Below are 20,356 nucleotides of genomic sequence, written 5' to 3'. Positions count from 1 at the left end.
TTACTGCTATGTTCTTCAAATTTTGCATCATGATCTCAAAGTCATTATATGCATAGAATCAGGTAACAATGATGTAAATGCGTTGGCTTGACTTTTAACTTTCAGTTAGATTGTTTCCTTAAGTTTTACTGGTAGGTATATTTCATTCAAGTTGTAATGACTCTCATGGTTCCTCATTTTGAAAGGAGGAAAAATTGGTATGCAAGATTTACCTTATTCTTAGTTATCTTTGAAACACTGTCCTGTTTTAATTTATGAAGGAACAGATCAAATGTAAAGAGTTTTTATTACTTTCACCAATGCAATATACACCAGAGCAGTCAATGCAGAAAATAACTATATATATTGGTTGGTGAAGAACTCTGCTGAAAGACAAAGATTCTTTCACCACACCCGTTTATGTTGAATCCATCTATGAAGGTAAACTAATATACACGAGTAAATGGTTATGCTAAAACACTTCTAAGTTATTGTCTCCAGTAGAGGACTAGCTTCAGAAGATGGCAATGATTGTCCATCAACTTGGAGGCCTTTTGCGTTTTCCTCTTTGGATTGTGCCCACAATACTGTGTAAAATCCGATGGCGATTATCACAGCGCCTAGGACACTAAAAGAAGGGAAACACACAAAACAAATTCAACATAGAAATAGTACTGTCAGCAAAGCAAATTTTACACATGCAATTACTGTGGATAGTTTGACATTTATGAACAAGGTCCCGTCGAGATGGAATAACATAGCAAAGAAAATTTTGGAAATGAGAGTAACCTGCCAATATGAAGAGTTTCACCAAGGAAGATAACACTCGAAAAGGCAGCAATGGCAATCCCCACAGGCTTGAACAAACTAACAAAAACAGGTCCTTTCCTTTTTATGCACCAAGTCATTACTGAAAAAGACACCACGCTTCCGATAATAGCCTGCAATATTGTTTTCCACACAGGACGAATGAGCTTAGCAATAAACCTGCAATGGTTTGCAACTTGTTTCTGTGTGCTTGATTTCTTAGTTTTTAGGTTGTTTTTACGTGCTTACTGAATATAATATAGAGATGAGCTCAATGTCAGTGCTCATTTTCCAATCATTTGAATCCCTGACTACAATGATAGACAGTATTGCACTTTGGATAGTTCCAAACAGGCAATAGAAGGCTAATATGGTTGACTGTGATGAATATCCTTTAAGAATTGCTGCCTGCAAACAAGCTCAACCAAATCAGATCCATCACTAAAAACAATTGGATACCTTTGCACCAATTCAGCTTAGTGATGTAAATATCTAACCAAACTGGGCCTCGATCTCACCTGTGTAATATTCCAGAGTGCAAGAGAGACAGAAGCAGTGGCAAAGAAGGCACCCCCAATTGCCCAGTTACTTGTTTGAGCCAGCAAAGATGACAAAGGTTGCGATGGAGAGTGTTGAATTCGAAAGCTGGCGATGGGAATGCCCTTGTAAAGGGTCACCAGTAATGCTCCAGAGATGGATAGCACTGTGCCTGTGACCTTGATCTGGCTTATTGAGCTTCCAATATTCAACTTCTCCATCCTAAAATAAGCCAGTAAAATAATCCAATATGCTTTCACTATCTTAGTTCCAGTTCTAATGTTGAGTGCAACAACTAACAACTAACAACATATATTTAATAAACTCGAGCTACAAATACAATTATAAACAATGTCTTGCTATGCATTCTGTTCTGGAAAACACCTCATCAATATTGTTTTAGTCTAACACTCGTACAATCTTTAAATCTTAATCTCTACACCTAAAAACCACTCACTGTAATATCTCTTTGTACAACTTTTAATCCGTTTAGGTCCTTACAATTTTGGATTTCTGGGAATACAATGGATTAAAAAAAAAAATGTTCCCTAGGAATTAAACTAAAAAGATATAGAAAATGCATAAAATCTGATTAAATCTTGTTAGTATTATTATATAAATAAAAGTAAAAGAGTACCCGAAGATGACAGCTAGCACAAAAGTGATAGCTGGAGTCAAATTGTTCATGGCGGATCCAAGAGTGGGAGAGCTGTAGTCAATGGCGGTGAAAACACAATTCTGCATAACAGTTATGCTGCACACCTCCCATAAACAACATGCTTACATTTTTGTCATGCGATAAAGTTTCCTTGTAAAAGAACATATACATACATACCCAAGAGTGCCTAGGAGGAAGAACTTGCAGAGAAGAGCGAACGAAAGGGGTGCTCTTGTGGTTCTGCAAAGTTGAAAAGTTGAAGGTTAAGGTGGTGTTAGTGATTTGAAAAAGTGCGTGACGAGACTGTAAGTTGAAGGTACCTGTTGATGAGGAAAGAGACAGGGAGGAGAATGAGAGTAGCAAGGGCGTTGGAGTAGACAACAAAGACGAAATGGTTCATTCCTCTTTCCATGGCTGCTTTACCTAAAGTAGAGAGACCCACGTCAAGGCACTCCACCATGATCATGGCTGCGAATGGAGTCCATTGCAACAATCTTCCTCCAACTCCCATTTCACCCTTTTCCGTTTCTGACCATAAATGTTGTCTTTTTATTGAATCATTTTCCTACGACACCACCATTATTGCCACAAACCAGTATTTTCTCTCTCCAATTTCTCTGAGAGATGTCCAGTAAAAAGAACAGACTCTTTGATAGAAAAAAAAAATAGTAAAAGATTAGGGAAGAGATTCAATATATTTTTATCTTTATCTTAATTTTATAAATAAATAAATATCATTTTTTTAAATATTTTTCTCAATTAATATTAAAATAAAAATATGATACAACCAATTCAAATATTAATATAAAACGTGTTTGGTTTAAAAAAAATTAAAATATATTAAAATATCTGAGAAAATTTTAACTTTTCATAAAAAGTTTATATAAAAACATATTAAAAAATGTAAAAGACAATAAAATGACAAATTATCAACAATCAGCCACCCTTCAACTATATTCTATTACATTTCACTTACTCAATTTAAATTTTTATGTCAATTCATTCATTTATAATAAAGTTGAATGCCAAATTAATGATTTTAAATTTGTTACATTATATTTTAATCATAAAGGTGCGATTTTCATGAATACATTTTGTTTCTTTTATTTGACACTTATGATATGGTCACCCTTCTAAATAATTATTTAATCATAAATATGTGATATTTTCATGAATACATTTTGTTTCTTTTATGACATGGTCACCATTCTAAATAATTATTTCTCTCTGTTTCCTAAATGTCTGCTAAGTATTATTTCTCAGTATACCAATCACCAGGATTTATTATTTAACTTTCATCATTATCTTTTCAAGTTTTTATTTATTAAAAAAATACATAGATACAGGGGTGTTTCTTTTTTCTAATACATATTATATAAGTTAATGATGAATAATAACTACCATAACTTTACTAACGTGTTATGTGTGTTAAACAATTCTAAGTAAAATAAAAACAAAAATAAACCGTGACCACTAGATTCTTAGTTGGATGTCTGCATCTAAAAATAGTGTATATAATTAGTCAGTATCACCTAATTTTATATGGTGAAAAAATAATTACATTGATAACTATATATATATATATATATATATATATATATATATATATATATATATATATATATATATATATATATATATTGTTAATTAATTAATGATAATATAGTACTATAAAGCTTTATGACAACATTTTGTAATTGTGCAGGAAGCATTTAAATCCTAATAAGAATATAAAACAAATGTGAAGATGTAATATTTTTTAAAATAATAATTACAATTAAATTTGTATGAGTTCATATAAATATTAATTTTCGGATCAGATCTGCATTTTTATACATAAGATTCATTCATCATTTATTTTAATTCTCAAATTTATAATTTCTTTTTTGTTTTTATATTATAAAATAAAACTTATTTTAATATTTGTATTAATATTAAATGTTGAAATGAATGATATTTAGTAATGTTTTAAAACTTTTTTAATCATACACGACTAAAATATCAAATTTCAAATAATATGTATTTAAAATTTCTAGTTTCTCTTTGTAATGTTTTCATTGTACAAAATATTATTGGTTATATTTTTCAGAATTTTTTCTCACAAGATAATTAGTTAATCATTGAATATCACAATTATCTAACTCTTAATTTTAGTATATTTATTGAGGTGTGAAATTATTTTAACAAAATCATATAAAAAGTATTTATCATTTTTATTAACCTATAAATTTAAAAGTAGATATCAATTAGAAAGTACTATTATTTTACCACTAAAAGGATTATTAGAATGAACTTAAATCGATTATCTACCAAATCAATCAATGAATAGTTTAAATTGTAGACAAACAAAGTAGGAGGGAAGGGTAGATTTATGCAAGTCTTCTAGTTGGTGGTTTCATGAAAATATCTAAAATTTTATAGCTTTTTTCTTTTTGTTTTCTCAATTATTATGTGTTCAAGTAAAACCACAAATTCAAGAGAGGTGACTATAAAGTATTTTTCTTGCAAGGTTATAGGGGAAGAAAAAAACAGTTATAATAGATAAGACATTGGTTAATTAATATATGAAATAAATGAATAAAGTATATTTTTTTTTTCCAAATTTTTAGAGGTACAAACTTACCATTTTCTCTAGTTAAAAAATATACAATAATATTTCTTCCTTTAAAAATTCAATATATTTTCATTTTAAACTTATCTACTGACTTTAACTAAAACAGCATTTCAAATATGTTCTTTATACAATCATCAGTTACATTATTCTCTTTCAACATAAATATATTAAACTCCATTTTACACAATAAAATTTGGTAGAGTTTGTTCATCCCATTTAACTTAACAAATTGATATACTAAAGGATAAAAGGCACATTAATTCGTTTTTTAATTAAAATTAATTTAACATATTAAATTTCTATATTGTATTATTTTAAAATTATAAATATGTAATAATATTATAATTTAAATTATTAATATTCATAAATTTTAATTATTAATTATAATAGAGTAATTTAATAATTAAATATAATAATTATTTTAATTTATTCAATTAAAAACTTAAATAATATTTAGGTAATTAAATATGTTTAGAAGATATTTATATAATTAAAAAAATATTTTTAAAATATATAATAAATTTTAAAAATAAAAAAATAAAATAAAAGTGTACAAATTAACCTACCAATCCATCAGTAGTTTAAAAGAATTACACACACATATATATATATATATATATATATATATATATATGTGTGTGTGTGTTTTTTTTTTTTCACTAATTTTTTATCATAATAATAAATATTATTGTTTAAAACAAAATATTTGTTTAAAATCACTATTATTATTGGTTTTAAGTATCTCTTATTATATAGTGTAGGTCTTCGGTCAAATAAAAAGCAGCAATTAACCAATGTAAAAAATGAGAGGTTGATTGGTCCCCAAAAAAATAATAATCGAAATTAACTAGTTTAAAAGTGATTTAGTGTAAGTTAATTATATAATAATATTAATGTATAATTTAGCGGTAATTAGATTTGTAGTAATTAAAAATCTATAATAAATAATACAAATTCAAAAATTCAATTATTCATTATAACATTTAATATATTTTATATTTGAATATTTATTTACTTAAGTATTACAGTGTGTTTTATAAATATATGTAAACGGTTCAGGGATGGAATTTTCACTTTTGAATTATTAAAAAATTAAAATGATTTGAAAACCGAAACATGAAAAAAAAAATTAGAGGACACGCATGTATATATTATACACATGTTTTCACTGTAGGACCTGAAAACACAACTAAAGAATTCGGACTTTTAAAGTATAAATTTATTTTTTATTATCCTGGTTCATTAGTCACCTTTTCCATTTCTCTCTAGATTCAGTTTTCCTTCTTCTTTCTTTGTTTTTTCTCTAACCCTTACACTCACTGATTCAGTGCATGTCCGTTTAGATGGTGACTAAGCGTCCGCAGCGGAGAGAGCTTTGTTTTGAACCGATTATTTCTTTCATTTGGACTGGTAAGTAGTTCTCCCTTTTTCCTTCTCTGTTTTAGAACCTAAGAAATGCTATTCTACTGATTTCATGCAACTATAAACCTCCTTCATTTTCTTGTCAAAACTTAGCTCTAAAGAGCTGTTCTATCACCCATTGGGTGGTTTGTAGGGTATTGTGCGTTTTGCTGAGAGAGGTTCTCTAGAGTCGATTGTTGTACTGTGAGAACCCTAGGTAAGGGGAGCTAGTTATCATTTTTGAATTTATTTTGTTTGAATCTGTTTTATAAATGGGTATACATGTTGACTGCTGAACTGATGTGTTGTTGGATTGTATTTTATATTTTAAGCATGTTGGATGTTATGAACTGAGATGTGTGGTTAATGAGACTGTAGTGGTTTGTTTGGGAATCGTTTTGGATGAACGAAAGGACTATAAATAAAACATGTAGGAAGGGAATGGGGTGTGATTTCTGCTTAGTGTCAATTTGGTAAACAGGTTCAATAATTAGGCAGAAGGTTTAGGTTAGTTTAAGGGAAGTGAGGTATTGAAATTGGGCATTTGGGGTCTAGAGCACAATAGGACAATTTGAACAACTTAGATGGGTTAAATGTAACTTGTTAAGCACATAAGGAAGGTCTAAAACATGTTAAAAATAGTAGAATGGATCTTAGGTCATTAGGTTGTTGATTTAGATGTTTTAGAGAGTGGAATGAGTTTTGATCACTTGAAAATCATTAGAGGGATGTTAGAAATCACATAAACATGCTTAACTGGGACATAATCACGATCTAGAGGTCTTAGAAAATGGGAAAGAGGACTAGAATTGGTCTAGAGGGTGCAAGTGGGCATAATTTGCAGAATTTGGCGTTCTGTAGATTATGCAGACTCGCTATGCGAGCTGTCTCGCATAGCGAGACCTTGTAGAGGGTGCTCACTGTCTGAGTCATTCGCTGTGCGAGCTGGTGCGCTGTGCGAATGACCAAAGGGTGCTGCTCTCTGTTTGTGGATTCGCCTGGTGAATCCTGTCGCTCTGTGACTGGTGGTGGTTTGGAACCACTGTCCCTTTTAATTCGAAGAGCGAATGGGGCGCAAGGCGAGAAGGTTGGGAGGGTTGGTCTCTGTCTTGACTCTCGCTGTGCGACTTGGTAGCGCTATGCGAGAGACTTAATGTCTGTCACCTATGCGAAGTAATTCGCAAGGCGAGTGTGGTGCGCTATGCGAGCCACTTTAGTTTCGCTAAGCGAAACAGTGTGTGCGATGCGAGAAGACCTGAGTTTAGTGTTTAATTTCCTTTTGTTTTATAATTAATTAAGTGGTTGTTACACTGTTTGTGAAGCATGTTCTAATATCCATGGCCTTATCTTATGGAGCTTAAATGGGTATGTCTATGCTAATTAAAAGTATATGAGTTGTAAAGGAAAGTGGTATGATCTCAAGGTTATGGGTATAAGTTTCAAAGTTTAGAATCTCTTGGTGAGATTCTTAGTGTTTAGAATGAGAGTAGGAGCTCAGTCTTGGGGGTCATCCTGAAACTCCAATGATTTTCCTTCTCACATAGAGAGGATTGCACCATGTGGTGAGGAGTAGCAGGAGGTATTAGTCTTGGGGGCTTCCAATATGTCTTAAGGCCTGGAACAGGCTAATCTCGTGAGTGTGGTAGGGTGGGGAACCCAAGTTTCATAAGCCACCACGAGTGCAAGACCCGCCATAGCTCGACTATCATTCTAAAGTCTGGATGAGTCAAGTCTAGAACATAACATGTTACGATGCGTGTTTATCTTGCTTGATTGAAGTTAACTCTTGCATGCACATATTTTTATATTGTATACTTCTTATATAATTAGCTCACCCTTGCTTGTTTGTGTTCGTGCTATGTTTGTGTGTGTTTTCTCTTGCGATGATCATCCACTTGGATGAGAGCAGATGTCAAAGAGGTGCCCCTAGAGCATGCATTAGAGGAAGATGACGCTGAATCCTAGTTTCATTAGGATTTCCTTATTTTAACTTATGTATTTTGAAAAACTTTAATATGTAGAACCCATGGTATGTTGGAAGACTCTAGTACTTCAAGCTTTGACTTTCTAGCATTTTAAGGATGACTGTAATCCCAATATTCAGTTATATGTTTCTAACTGTTTTTTATTATTATAATTTGATGACGTCTTTATTATATATGCACGCCGTATATTTTGGAGTCACATTCACTAATATTTTATAATAACAATAATTATTGTTACTAAAACAATATTTACTTAATTGTTTACTTTAAGTGTCTTAAATATATGTTATTAAAGATAATTTTACATTTTCTTTTCATTTGCAAGCACACTTAGTATAATTTATCCAACACAAAATATTGTGTGGAAAAACTAATCAGGTCATTGATAATGGTTAGAGTATTGAGTAAATTAAAGATAACTACCTAAACTAAAGTTATTTTATACTCTTTTAGTTGAAAATATATTTTAAAAACATTTTAGAAGTTTGTTTAATGGAATGACGATTAAATGAATAAAAGTATATTTAAAAAACAGTACAATGTAATGCTCACACTATTAACAAAAGGAGAAGATAAATTAGGGTTAAATATGTTTTTAGTCCCTAAACTATTGGTCGTTTCTGGTTTTCGTCCCTCTTTCAAAGTAAGGTACAATTTGGTCCTCATTCTTTTCGAAACGTTGTCCTCGGAACTTTGGTTTTAGTCCTCATTTTGTTGCTAAATGAGGACCAAATTTTTAAGCGGTGTTAGTTTTCGAGGACTAAAACGAACGTTTTCGAAAAGAATGAGGACCAAATTGTACCTTACTTTGAAAGAGGGACGAAAACCAGAAACGGCCAATAGTTTAGGGACTAAAAACATATTTAACCCGATAAATTATTTTTATAATATTAAATTAAAATTAAACAGAATAGGTCGTATATTTTCAATCTTAAGATAGGGTAATGTAACATTCAACAATCACATTTTGTGAAGAAAAATTTAAAATGATTTTTATGAAGTGAGAAAAGTAAAATAAATAAGCGTGTATTCCTAAAAAAATAAAATGCTACGTGGCATTGGTTTGTCCAAGCACCCACCCCAAGGCCACCTGCACGATTCATCTCCATATATTCATTGATTCGGTGTCATCAACCTTCTTCCTCTTTCTCCAATTAGGGCTCAATTTTCACTTTGCTTTCCTTTCTTCTCAACATGTCTGAAGATTTTCTCGAACAAGGGAAGAAGCGAGTCCGGAACCCTTTTGTCCCCATTGGTAAAAACCTCTCCTTTTCAATTTTACGGTTTTTCAATTTCAATTATCCGCATCTTTCATTTGTTGTATTCATGCATTATTTGTTTCGTCTTTCATTCGTCAATATTTCTTTCCGTCCTTTTTTCACTGGAAAGAGGATTGATGAAAAGAAAGGTTCAGAGGGTTTATAATTAGGAATATTATTTGTTGTTTTAGATAGATATTGGATGGACTTAGAGAGTGAGAAATTGTTGTAATGATTTTAGTAGGGACCTATCTTCCATGTTGGAATGGAAGGTGGTGTGATCTAGGGTTGTTGTGTGGACTTGGGACTGCGGTAACAAAATGTGAGTGATACGTTACTGGTATCGTCTTATGTTGGAGGGGATGAGAAAAAAAAAATCAAAGTTTATAGATTTATGATTATAATTTGCACGGGCATATGTGTGAGACATAATTTGAAAACCTAAGAATTACTTATTTAATTGGTTTCTTGATGTGCCGAATCTGCTTATATGTAGGTTATCAGTATTTAGATTACCTTGCAATTACTTCACGAAGGATTATATGTTAATGGAAGAAATTTACCTTGGTTCTGAACTTTATGTGCAATGCTTGAATTGAATTAACTAATTTTGGGTGTTTGATTCCTGTAACTTTGAGCTTAGAAATCACTTTTACAGTGGGAAAAGAGTACGTTTTTTAATATTGACAAAATGTGAACAACATGGCATACATAATGGTAGCATCCAGTGCCTCCCTTTATAATAAATTCTCTTTCACTCAGCATGCGAATATGCAGCAGATAAAATTGTATCTTTGCGTTTCCGAAGGAAGAAACAAGGAATTTGATGATTTCAAATTTAAATTGTAATTTGGGGTGGAGTATGCATTGGCCTTGGGGAAACATCGATTTTACATTTTTGGTGACTGGAGATGGCTGATATCGATGTTTGTGTTTCTGTTTCACTGGTTGGAACTTGTTCTTTGTATGGCTGTCTTGTCCTCGTCATTCAACTTATGTTAGTTAAATTTGTTGTGTTAATTTCAGGTGCACTTGTTACTGCTGGTGTTCTCACAGCTGGCTTAATCAGTTTTAGACAAGGTAATTCTCAGTTAGGTCAAAAGTTAATGAGGGCTCGTGTGGTTGTTCAAGGTGCTACAGTAGCGCTCATGGTTGGAACTGCCTTTTATTATGGAGAAAATCCATGGCGATCGAGTTAAAATTATAGTGGCCGGGAGCAAAAGTTGAAGTTTGTAAGTTTGTGGTTCCTTGTTGGTTTGAGTTATACTTATGTCCTATCTTGGTCACTTGAGGACCAAAACCTCTGCCCAACATCTCATTTTTTAAAGTTTTATCAGAACACAACGATTGAGTTCACCCAAATGTACCTTTTTTATATATAGATTATAATGAAATAAACACTCGATTAACCGTTCCTGTCTGGAGAAACAGACTGCAACATGATTATCTTCGTTATGGTTATAGAAGCCAGGTTTCCAATTATTCTTGGCTCTTGCATTGAAACACTTTGTTTTGACACAAGGATACGGGGAAAAAGGAAATCTGACTTAGCCACTCTTTTTTGCTCACGAGGAGTATAATGAATGTTGGAAACTATTTTTATTTTCCATACTTAACTTTTGTTTGGTTAGTGAGAAAAAAAATGGAACTGGATAATGAGAATAGGATGGACTGGAAAGTATGTTTGTGGAGACAGTTTCTTTCTGCTGCTCCATAATTTTCTTCCTGCATTCTCATACTTTTTTTTAATCTCTTTTCGTGTTGTACAGTTCAGGATTTATTTGACTTTTTATTGTATAATTCAAAAGATATTTCTGGATTTTGATTTTCATAAGTTCTTTTAAGAAAGAAAAAATAGTTTTTGGATTAAACAATTAAGAAGTGACTTTTCTCTCGTTTTCCTTCACCCAACTTACCATGTTTCGTTGATCTGCATTGTTCACTCCTTAAATACTATATCTAACTGTCAACGGATGGACTAATCGTTCAACTTTTTCTTTGATTAGTTATTGCATTTGAGAGAGAAATATCTCAAACAACAACATGACTATGGGTGGCTCACCTCTATTGTGGTTGCTATAATATCGTACGCCCCTTATTTTTCAAATAACACTCACTGCATTAATATCACTAGTACCTACTCCTAATTATATCAATATTGCAAAACTTTTTAACCATCTCTTCTAGTAGATTTTTAGAATAAATTTATACAATCGAATCATGCTAATACATTTTCTTAATCTATCTGAATTATTCACAAGACTTACATAAAGGAAATATATATATTTTAAGATTTTTTTAAAGATAAGATGCAATATATTGTATAAGATTAAATTTAGTTAATTTTAATATGCAAACTTAATAATTTTAATTGAATGCGTGTGTATATATATGTATAATACAACATAGCAAATTTAGATAAATATACTACACTTTCAAGCAAAAGACAATTTCATAAAAAATGTTATTATCAAATTGAAAACATTATTCTTTTAGTTTAGAACTATATAGAAGTCTTACAAAATTTACTAATGGTTTTAAATATTATGAAAAAAAATCGTTTTCTCATTTAAATTTTCTAATTTGAAATATACTTATACATTCACCTTTAAATACAAATAAATGTTTATTAAAATTAATATATTTTCACATGTCATATATATTATAATAGAAATAATAATAATCATACTTGGCACATTTAATACATTATATTAATTAAGGAGACGAATAAAACTCATGAATAAAATATGGTTTTATGAAAATTTGTGATTTCCATCAAGATGAGGATTATATATGAATTAAAATGAGACTAACATAGTTAGAAAAATTGACCATAGCATGTTAAATTACCGTTGATTCATGGAGGAAATAATAAATGGACTTGAAGTGGTGATTGTACCTCCTAGAGTAATAAATTGGAATTAGCTAGGTAATAAATAGGGATTGCACTCACTAGAAGAATGGTGAAACATAATTGCCACATTGCCGAACCTTCATATAACACGTGTTATGTGCCACGTCGACATTCTATCTCCCTCACACCCACCCACTCCCTATATATGTGTTTCTCCTCATTTCCTTTTTCAATTCTCTTCTTTTCAATTACTCTCTGATCACAACGCCATCACCAAAACGCTACAAGGGTTTCAGGCAAGCCATCATTTCCCCCAAATTATAGTTTCACTTCTTTTATGCCATTCCACTTTTCCTCTCTTATCCTCCCTTCCTTTTGATTTTGCACTAATTCAAGCATGCTTAGCAATAGCAGTTCACGCATTGTTTTTCCTCTATCTTTGGTTAAATGGGTCAGCCATAGATCTTTCTACCGGAATCTAGAATAGTTCTTTTCTAACCTTCTTTGTCGGTATCGGTTCATTCAATCAACGCAAATATGCCTTTTCTCATTTTGCCCTCCGTTGCCGAATTGGTCGCTAGGAAGTTTATCGCAGTAAGACAAGGAATTTTGGGTATTTGCCTTTGTTTCAAATGGACGCAGTCGTTTGCAAAAGATTTGGACTTTCATGTATTTGCACTTCGTGCCAAATGAAACGTGCACTTGTGCCACATTGTGTATCACGCACTTTGTATTGCTTATTCCTGCACATTCATCAGACCCTTGCATTAGTCACTGTTGCTTGGTGTTCTCCTTTGAACCTGGTAGCCTTGTGCTTCAATACTTGGAAGGGTGATAATGTTGGTCCGTATTTTATTCACATGGATAGTGTTTGTCTCATTGGGTTGGGATTTTTCACCAGCTTAAGTATTCTTCTGTCCTTCTGAAATTAGAGGTTTTTTTGTTGCCTTCATCGTAGTTGAAGGATTACTCTTTACTGAGTAAGAATTTGGTGTAACTTTGCCTGTAGTGTAAATTCTACATGTATGCTCTATGATGAACAGAGCTGTGTAGTATATACCTAAACAACTATGTCTATGTTTCTGTTAATTTTCCTTGTCCACTTTGTCCTTTTCTGTTTGATCCATGGCTAATGTGCTTTTATTGAGGAAGAATAACCGCTTATTCTTTCAAGTGTTATGTAGAACTTGAAAACTAGGCATTTCTCTAAACATAATCTATATCAAACATGCAATGAAACGCATTGATGTATCTTAATCAAGTTGTTTCCCTTCGTATATACAGCCTCTCTTGGTTCTTTCTAAAAGAACACCTCTAAATTGTGAACTGCATTAATTGCTTTATTTTATATTCTTATAAAATACCCCAAATCGAGAGGTAGTTTTTAGGTGGAAAGAGATTAAGTGAATGAAATTAATTTCTGATGTCGAATGATAGTTTCTTCGAACATGTACTATCTTTATATGATATAGGGCCTCTTTCTTCACATATTTGGCTTCTTTTTATGGATCAATATCTATTAAGAAGTGAGTTTAACCTCACAGAACCGCAAGGTGAGGATTCCTATTTATATAATCCAGAATCTTCAACAGACCTCCTTACATCTCCAATATCCTTCATGCTGAGTATTATCTTTAAATGATACAGGGTGTAAAAATCTTCAATAGCCTCCTTCACGTTGAGTATTAACTTTGTATGATATAGGGTGTCTTTCTTTACGGATGTGGCTCCTTTTTAGAGCTCAATATAGATCTTCTTGATTTTTGTATTTATTAAAAAGTGAGAAGTGAGTTTACATTCTTTCAAAATCGCCACCTTATAAAGTGAGGATTATCCTCACTTACATATTATAAATTTGCACCTTGTAAAGTGAGTATACCTCACTTATATATTATGAAAGTTTGCTTTATCTTTAGTCAAGATCTCCAACACATCTCTCCCACACTGAGACATGTACATGTAGTGCATGTGGTGGTCCAATAATGGGTGTTATGATAGGCCATACTAATCAGTTTAAATTTAACTCATTCTTACAAAATTGGCTTTAATACCATACTTAGTTTAAATTTATCTCATTGGCTTGTAAAGTAAGGATTGTCTTCACTTTTATACTCTAATACCATACTAAGTCATAATAGACTCTAATACCACACTTCAATTTAAATTTAACTCATCATCATAAAATGGCTTGTAAAGAAAGGACTGTCTTCACTTATATACGGTAAAGTAACCTTATCCTTAGTTAATGTGAGATCTCCAACAACATCAAGACAATTAAAGTTTCTTATATTTGGGTTTTCTGCTTCTCTGTATCATTTATCTGGATCATTTATCAGCTTATGGTGAATCTTTTTCGGACAAAAATATGTTTTGGTTTGATATGTAGGGCACCCCAGAAACATATTGAGCTTATATATCAAGTTCCTAATCCTATTTTAAATTTAACACACATGAATAGAGCTTATATAGACTGCACATTGAAATTGGGTTTTGTTTTCGTATCTTCCAATTTGATGGAGATGAGAACAGATATGTACATTTGGCAGATATTAAACTTTCTTTATTGTATCTGTAGCAGGTTGAAATAAGTGATTTGTATAATCAAAATGTCATCTCCGAGCAAGAGAAGAGAAATGGATGTTATGAAATTGTAAGTAGACTGTTTTAATGAGTGTTTATGGTTACATTATTTTTAACTGTTTGAATTATTTACTGTATATTTTTTCTATAAGTAGGTGGCAAGCGGTATACTCAAATTCTTTTAAATGTATTATGGTTAGTTTGTTTTGACTGTTAGTATGACGTGATGAGTAAGCACATTTGGCACATTGTAGGTTATTTTCTCGAGGTATCATTTTATCTTGAAACCACGTTCATAATGTGGGTGGGTTTGAGTAAGTTTAATTTGGCTTAAAGAGAAGCCCCTTTAAAAACTAAAGCTCAATTACACTAAAGGACCTGGACTACTTTGTTGAAATGAAATAGCCATTATGTATAATAATTTGTAAGATTTATAATGGATTAAAATTTTTCCAAATCCGTTGAAGTGCATGCCTTTCCTAACTTACCATAATTTTTTGTTTTTGTTAATTACTAAATACCGTGTAGTTTTGTTTTCAAGTTAAAATATCTGTTAGTTGATCGGTGAGAAGCTTACAAGACGCTGAAAATCAGATTTGAAGGGGCCTAATGTGATTGTTGGAAAACTTCTTTAATTGCAGTCACCCCTTCGTTGAAAAGGGCTCCTAAGGGAGGCCTTTTCATAAAGGCCGAGTTAAGGATTATAGTGGGTGGCCACCAGGACGTGTCTTCTTGATAGTTTAGATCTCATATCAACTGGAGATGAGTCATGTAGTGATTTTAAAGTTTAGAGACTCCTTACTTTTTTCCAATTTAGTAGTTAATTCTAAGAGTAATAAATAAACAAATTACGGGGATTCATGATAAAGAAAAACTTCAGTGATAAAAAGAGGGTTAACAAGAGGGTTAAGTGATAAAAAGTAGACTTTGGAGTTAAGTTTTGAAATGCAATACTTGATAGGAAATTTGTTTTACCCATTTATTAACATTCATGATAGAAGGCAGGATTATGAATTGACTGTTTCTGTCATGAAAAATCACCTCGAAGTGACAATCAAATTCATCATAGTATGATATGCCAAGCACAGAATCCAACACCAAAATTAAAAAGAAAAAAAATTGCTTATGATTTTCACCATCACATTACGTTTTAGCATAAGCTGACTTTTAGTCATAACATAGACTTTGCCCTTTTTAGTGGGAATAAGGATCTGCAAATTACTAAGAACAATTGAGGAAATTAAAAAGAAGCGAAAAAGAACATTCTTACCTAGTTTTGGTCTGTTTGCAGTTTATGTTTTCCCCATGGTGCCTTTTCTTGTGTCATACAATCATATTTCCCTGTGGTAGGGGACTAAACCACTGCTTTTTTTATAATTTTATTTTTCAGAGGAACATTCCCTCTACTTTCCTTTTCTGCCTCCCAAAAATTAAATGTCTTAACAACATATGATACTTGCTATTCTTTACATCGCTCAATTAGTAAAACTCTGTTGGTCTTGTAATGAGTTATTATAGGTTTTTGACTAAGTGACGATGATATGTTGGTGTGTTGGTAGCATAATCATTTATGCATATTTTTGTTGCCTAAATAAAAGGTGTTACACTGAAAGATGTCATAGTATTATGTGGTGCCACTTGGTACTTATAGGCTGTTATCACAATGAACTGGTAGATATCGTTACAGGAACATGATCAGAGAGTGTAGTCAAACTTTAAATTATATGCTGCATTTATGTACGGAATAACATGGTTGAAATTGATAATGAAGGCATATGGGCTTCATCTAATTTAGTAACCTGTGCCTAACAACAATATCAAGTGACTTTTGTATGCTTCAAATGCATTGCATAATTGGTGAGGCTTATGAAGTATGTGCATTTCTATTAGGACCCAAAAAAACAAAGTCGCAAAAGCCTAGTATGAGTAAACTTTCCAACGAACAATTGTAGGAGAAAAAAAGGTAATTATACCCCCATTTCTCGTATAAGCTAAAATTAATTTATGAAGCTCAACTTTTCAAAAGCTATATCATCGAGCTTCTCAGTTGACATGTGAAGTTAATTTTAACTTAGGAGAGAAATTCCATTCATTTTCTCTCTCTCCTTTTTTTTTTCTGCTAAAAGTACTTGTTAAAAGTTTATCCAAATGGTGTCAAAGGCTTGAACTTTTTGAGGGATTTGGCATTGATCAAATGCTGCTAATATACTATCATCAGTCTAGAATTTGAAAGCGTATGCATGTACTAATTTGTAAATTCATGTTGATGACTGTTCCTTATATCTGTTGGATGAACTGCAGTCCAAGACTATCACTCTTGGCATTTTATCCACATGGTCATGTATGCTCGATTACTCGCAGCAAGTTTTTTTTTGGAGTCATATTTCTCAAACATTCCTTACTTCTTTTCAGGATGATGAGCGATTATGCAGTGGAGACGATAAACGATGGACTTAGTGAATTCAATGTTGAGTTTCATGGTCCAAAAGAAAGTACTGTCAAAATTCTTTGGTTAACCTACACTTATGTTTGATGAAACTGTAAATGTGTACGAAGAATTACTTACCACTCAATTTTTTAAAATAAATATTTCCCCTTTTTTCCTTTCTCAAGACAAAAGAGGGAAGACAAAGAGTTTGATGAGAAGCTGCTTTATTTCTATCAGCGCAAATGTCCATATAATATTTGCATGCTATACTTCTTCTTCTAGCTTGACACTGGTTTCCTTGTCTTTAAATGGGGTTGTGAGCACAAAGATCAATTACTTGTCTTTAAGTTATTTGGTTGTTCTTTGATTTATCACATTTACGTGATTGTTGCAGGTCTTTATGAAGGCGGTGTCTGGAAAATTCGTGTTGAGCTTCCTGATGCTTACCCATATAAATCCCCTTCTATTGGCTTTGTGAACAAAATATTCCATCCTAATGTCGATGAGTTGTGAGCACTTCATATGCTATTAGTCAATCTTTATTTTTTTGGGTGAATATTTCTCCTGCTCTATGTAGTTTCTGCACTAATATGGGTCAATGGATTATTACCTTTATATTTGGGTTCCATGATACATGTCAATAATTGCTTTCTGCTGTTTATATTTCATTGTTTTGGGATTTTGTACAAGATATTTCTTAGGAGTATCAAGTCACTGAAACAACTTGCTATTGTTTGTGCACTGGTGGATCTGACTTATTCTGCTTTGCACATTTCATCAATTGCAGATCTGGCTCTGTATGCTTGGATGTTATTAACCAATCTTGGAGCCCAATGTTTGGTAATTCAGTTATACTTTCATAGTAAAACTTTCAAGTATCATTGTGTGAAGGTTCTATTAGTGTGTCATATTTCAGTCTATGTACACTGAGATATATAGTTATCTGAATGAAAATTCAACATGAATATTATCCTCCATTAATGTCCTCCCTCTTTTTGTGGCTAATCTGTTATGTTTTTTGTTTCTTATAAATGACCAAGATTTATTGTGTTTTTCAGATCTTCTAAATGTCTTTGAAGTTTTTCTTCCACAACTCCTGCTTTATCCAAATGCTTCAGATCCTCTCAATGGCGATGCAGCATCGTTAATGATGAAGGATAAAAAGTTGTATGACCAAAAAGTTAAAGGTGAGCAATTGTTTGTTATGGCTACTTTTTCTTATAATTGAAGACACGTTATATATTGGTTTCCCTATTTTAGTCATCCAACTGCAATGCCTATTGTATGCTGATTGGCAGTGTTTGTTTGGATTTGTGCATAGAATGGGAATTGGACATTGGAATTGATTTGCTATTTCTGTTAGTACCACTACTATTTTCATCCTATTTTTTGCCACCATGACCATCGCTTGCTCACCGCGATCACCTTTTGTCGCCGCCAATTGGGGATCGATTTTTTATTTTATTAAATTTGTTGTAATTCTAGTTAGAATGGAATTATAATTCAATTCTTACCTTTTTGTTTTTTGCTTAATCCGAAGGTGAGTAGAATCATGATTCTAAACCAAAATTCAATTGCATTTCAACTACGATTGTGATTACATGCTCTTAACGGACTCTTGGTGTAATCCTCTTTACAAATCTCCTTATTCTGATTGAATAGCTTAACCTCCCGGGCGAATCACATCTGGACTTTGGTTTGTAATGATAAAACCGTCCTTGTGCTGCGGACCCGTATTTACTCCCTTTTTATTCTCCTAACACCCGCCCAGCCCAGATCAGGAAGTTGTATCATGCAATGCAATGGTTCAGCATTCTATATTTTGACCAAAGGCTGTAAATTATTCAAACACGATGATATTTTTTGTACCCGAGACTGCTTCGTGTATTTCTTATTGTCTGGATTTATTTCTAAAGTTAGGATGCTTTGGTGAATGGGGGGCTATTTAATGGTGAAAAAAGATATATAAACATTGCTCTGCTATTTGTGGGGACAGAGTACTGTGAGCGGTATGCTAAGAAGGAAAACATTAGCAACTCTACAGCTGGTGAGGAGAGTGGAGATGAGGAAGACATCAGTGAAGAAGACAGTGGATCTAGTGATGATGACATTCCTGGTCATGCTGATCCTTAAGCGGGTTTGATGGTCTCCCAATTATACCTTTAAAGGGTCCATGTAATACCAATCAAAGCATTATTACATCATTGTTACTTGTTCAATTATAAGACGTAGGGATTATATTCAGTGTTTCTGCTTGTAAAATTACAGTTCTCATTCCTCAGTAATTTCATGAAAAGCTATAATATAATATATAGTTAGCGCTTTAGTCGAATTTTACATTATGTAGTTCATTAATTTCAAAAAAGAAAAGGTGTTGAATATTCTTGTTCAAAATTTCAGTTTTCTCTTGTATAGTTATCTAAAAATATTACTTCCAGTTATGACGGTAAAATTCTTCCTACTTCTAACTACATATTTTTATCAATGTAGCTTAAATAAACATGAAATCCTGCCCTTTGTTCCACGCAAACCAAAGAATTAAAAGCAAAGCCATTGTAGCTTATAATTGCACAAAATTGAGGGACTTTTACGGTAATTAGTTGAAATTTTATCTGATACAAAATTCTTCAAAAATAACTTTAAACGGACCGTTTGAGTTTCTGACAAGTCCTTATTTCACAAGGCTAGTGTAAAATGATGAACTTGTTGAAAGTGGCATTAAAATGTATAAATTTTTCTCCTGCTGATAGTCCAAGTAAGAGAAAAGTTTTCGTGATGGAATGGCAATTTCAATGAAACAGGAAACGAGAGAGATTTTAGTTATACACTTTCCGTTCAATATGGATCGTAAAAAACTTTTTTTCGTTAGCCTCTTTGTTAATTCAATCTTTCCCTATTTTTTACCAGTACCATTTTACCCAAGTTGATGTACAAAGAAAGGACACAGCTAAAATCACATTTGGTATCTAGATTTCTCACTTTCTGATCCCTATGGACTCACATTCAACGGTTTAATTCAAACACACTCTAAACTTTCCTCAAAAAGGAACTACATAGCCAGAAGAAAGAACAAAACATTCACACGAATCCAAAAGCTAAAAACTGAACTTGGCACATTTGTGATGGATCTAAATTATTAATTAAGAAAAAAGGAAAGATGCAGAAAACTTTTGAAGTGTTAAGAGATTAAATCAGAGTGCAAAATAATTTTCAATGGAAGATGAAAAAAGATATAAATTTAGAAGGTTTTGTAC

The 20,356-nt window shown here is 32.2% G+C and overlaps 3 protein-coding genes and 1 long non-coding RNA gene across 5 annotated transcripts; 3 read left to right on the top strand and 1 right to left on the bottom strand.

Moving 5' to 3' along the window:
- Positions 1-267: 267 nt before the first annotated feature.
- On the bottom strand, positions 268-2,615 carry LOC124821008 (WAT1-related protein At5g40240-like). Its single transcript, XM_088115275.1, has 7 exons — positions 2,302-2,615; positions 2,159-2,221; positions 1,961-2,077; positions 1,305-1,545; positions 1,036-1,194; positions 769-920; positions 268-607 (listed from the first exon to the last, which is right to left on the bottom strand). The coding sequence occupies exons 1-7, from the start codon at positions 2,490-2,492 to the stop codon at positions 463-465; spliced, it is 1,068 nt and encodes a 355-aa protein (XP_087971401.1). The 5' UTR covers positions 2,493-2,615; the 3' UTR covers positions 268-462.
- A 3,243-nt stretch (positions 2,616-5,858) lies between these two features.
- On the top strand, positions 5,859-8,124 carry LOC148206943 (uncharacterized). The gene is made up of 3 exons (XR_015786897.1): positions 5,859-6,005; positions 6,151-6,213; positions 7,906-8,124. It is a non-coding gene; the product is annotated as an uncharacterized LOC148206943 (long non-coding RNA).
- Positions 8,125-9,077: 953 nt separating this feature from the next.
- LOC124828900 (RING-H2 finger protein ATL48-like) lies at positions 9,078-10,656 on the top strand. The gene is made up of 2 exons (XM_047302295.2): positions 9,078-9,236; positions 10,267-10,656. The coding sequence occupies exons 1-2, from the start codon at positions 9,176-9,178 to the stop codon at positions 10,437-10,439; spliced, it is 234 nt and encodes a 77-aa protein (XP_047158251.2). The 5' UTR covers positions 9,078-9,175; the 3' UTR covers positions 10,440-10,656.
- Positions 10,657-12,303: 1,647 nt separating this feature from the next.
- LOC124828899 (ubiquitin-conjugating enzyme E2-23 kDa-like) lies at positions 12,304-19,434 on the top strand. 2 transcript variants are annotated; one of them, XM_088104999.1, is made up of 7 exons: positions 12,304-12,390; positions 14,673-14,744; positions 17,087-17,166; positions 17,497-17,611; positions 17,890-17,942; positions 18,161-18,289; positions 19,099-19,434. In XM_088104999.1, exons 2-7 carry the CDS (start codon positions 14,701-14,703, stop codon positions 19,233-19,235), a joined length of 558 nt encoding a protein of 185 aa, XP_087961125.1. In that variant the 5' UTR covers positions 12,304-12,390; positions 14,673-14,700; the 3' UTR covers positions 19,236-19,434. The 2 variants fall into 2 exon arrangements, with proteins under 2 accessions (XP_087961125.1, XP_087961126.1); XM_088105000.1 differs by having other exon boundaries at positions 12,331-12,390; positions 14,670-14,744.
- The last annotated feature ends 922 nt before the right edge of the window (positions 19,435-20,356 follow it).

This window comes from Vigna umbellata, chromosome 1 (assembly GCF_029865625.1).
Source record: "Vigna umbellata cultivar VRB3 chromosome 1, Vumbellata_1.0, whole genome shotgun sequence".
In the NCBI taxonomy this organism is placed as follows: Eukaryota; Viridiplantae; Streptophyta; class Magnoliopsida; order Fabales; family Fabaceae; genus Vigna; species Vigna umbellata.
Note: the sequence above shows the minus strand (reverse complement) of the source record. Positions and strands in the feature narration are given on the sequence as shown.

What these genes read in the sequence shown, in the direction of transcription:
- LOC124821008 (XM_088115275.1), bottom strand. Translation starts at nt 2,492, where the DNA reads ATGGGAGTTGGAGGAAGATTGTTGCAATGGACTCCATTCGCAGCCATG. An exon ending in GTCTCTTTCCTCATCAACAG is followed by an intron (nt 2,222 to 2,301) that starts GTACCTTCAACT and finishes TCAACTTTGCAG; the next exon opens with AACCACAAGAGCACCCCTTT. An exon ending in TTCCTCCTAGGCACTCTTGG is followed by an intron (nt 2,078 to 2,158) that starts GTATGTATGTAT and finishes GGAGGTGTGCAG; the next exon opens with CATAACTGTTATGCAGAATT.
- LOC124828900 (XM_047302295.2), top strand. Translation starts at nt 9,176, where the DNA reads ATGTCTGAAGATTTTCTCGAACAAGGGAAGAAGCGAGTCCGGAACCCT. An exon ending in GAACCCTTTTGTCCCCATTG is followed by an intron (nt 9,237 to 10,266) that starts GTAAAAACCTCT and finishes TGTTAATTTCAG; the next exon opens with GTGCACTTGTTACTGCTGGT.
- LOC124828899 (XM_088104999.1), top strand. Translation starts at nt 14,701, where the DNA reads ATGTCATCTCCGAGCAAGAGAAGAGAAATGGATGTTATGAAATT. An exon ending in CATCCTAATGTCGATGAGTT is followed by an intron (nt 17,612 to 17,889) that starts GTGAGCACTTCA and finishes CATCAATTGCAG; the next exon opens with ATCTGGCTCTGTATGCTTGG. An exon ending in GTATGACCAAAAAGTTAAAG is followed by an intron (nt 18,290 to 19,098) that starts GTGAGCAATTGT and finishes TTGTGGGGACAG; the next exon opens with AGTACTGTGAGCGGTATGCT.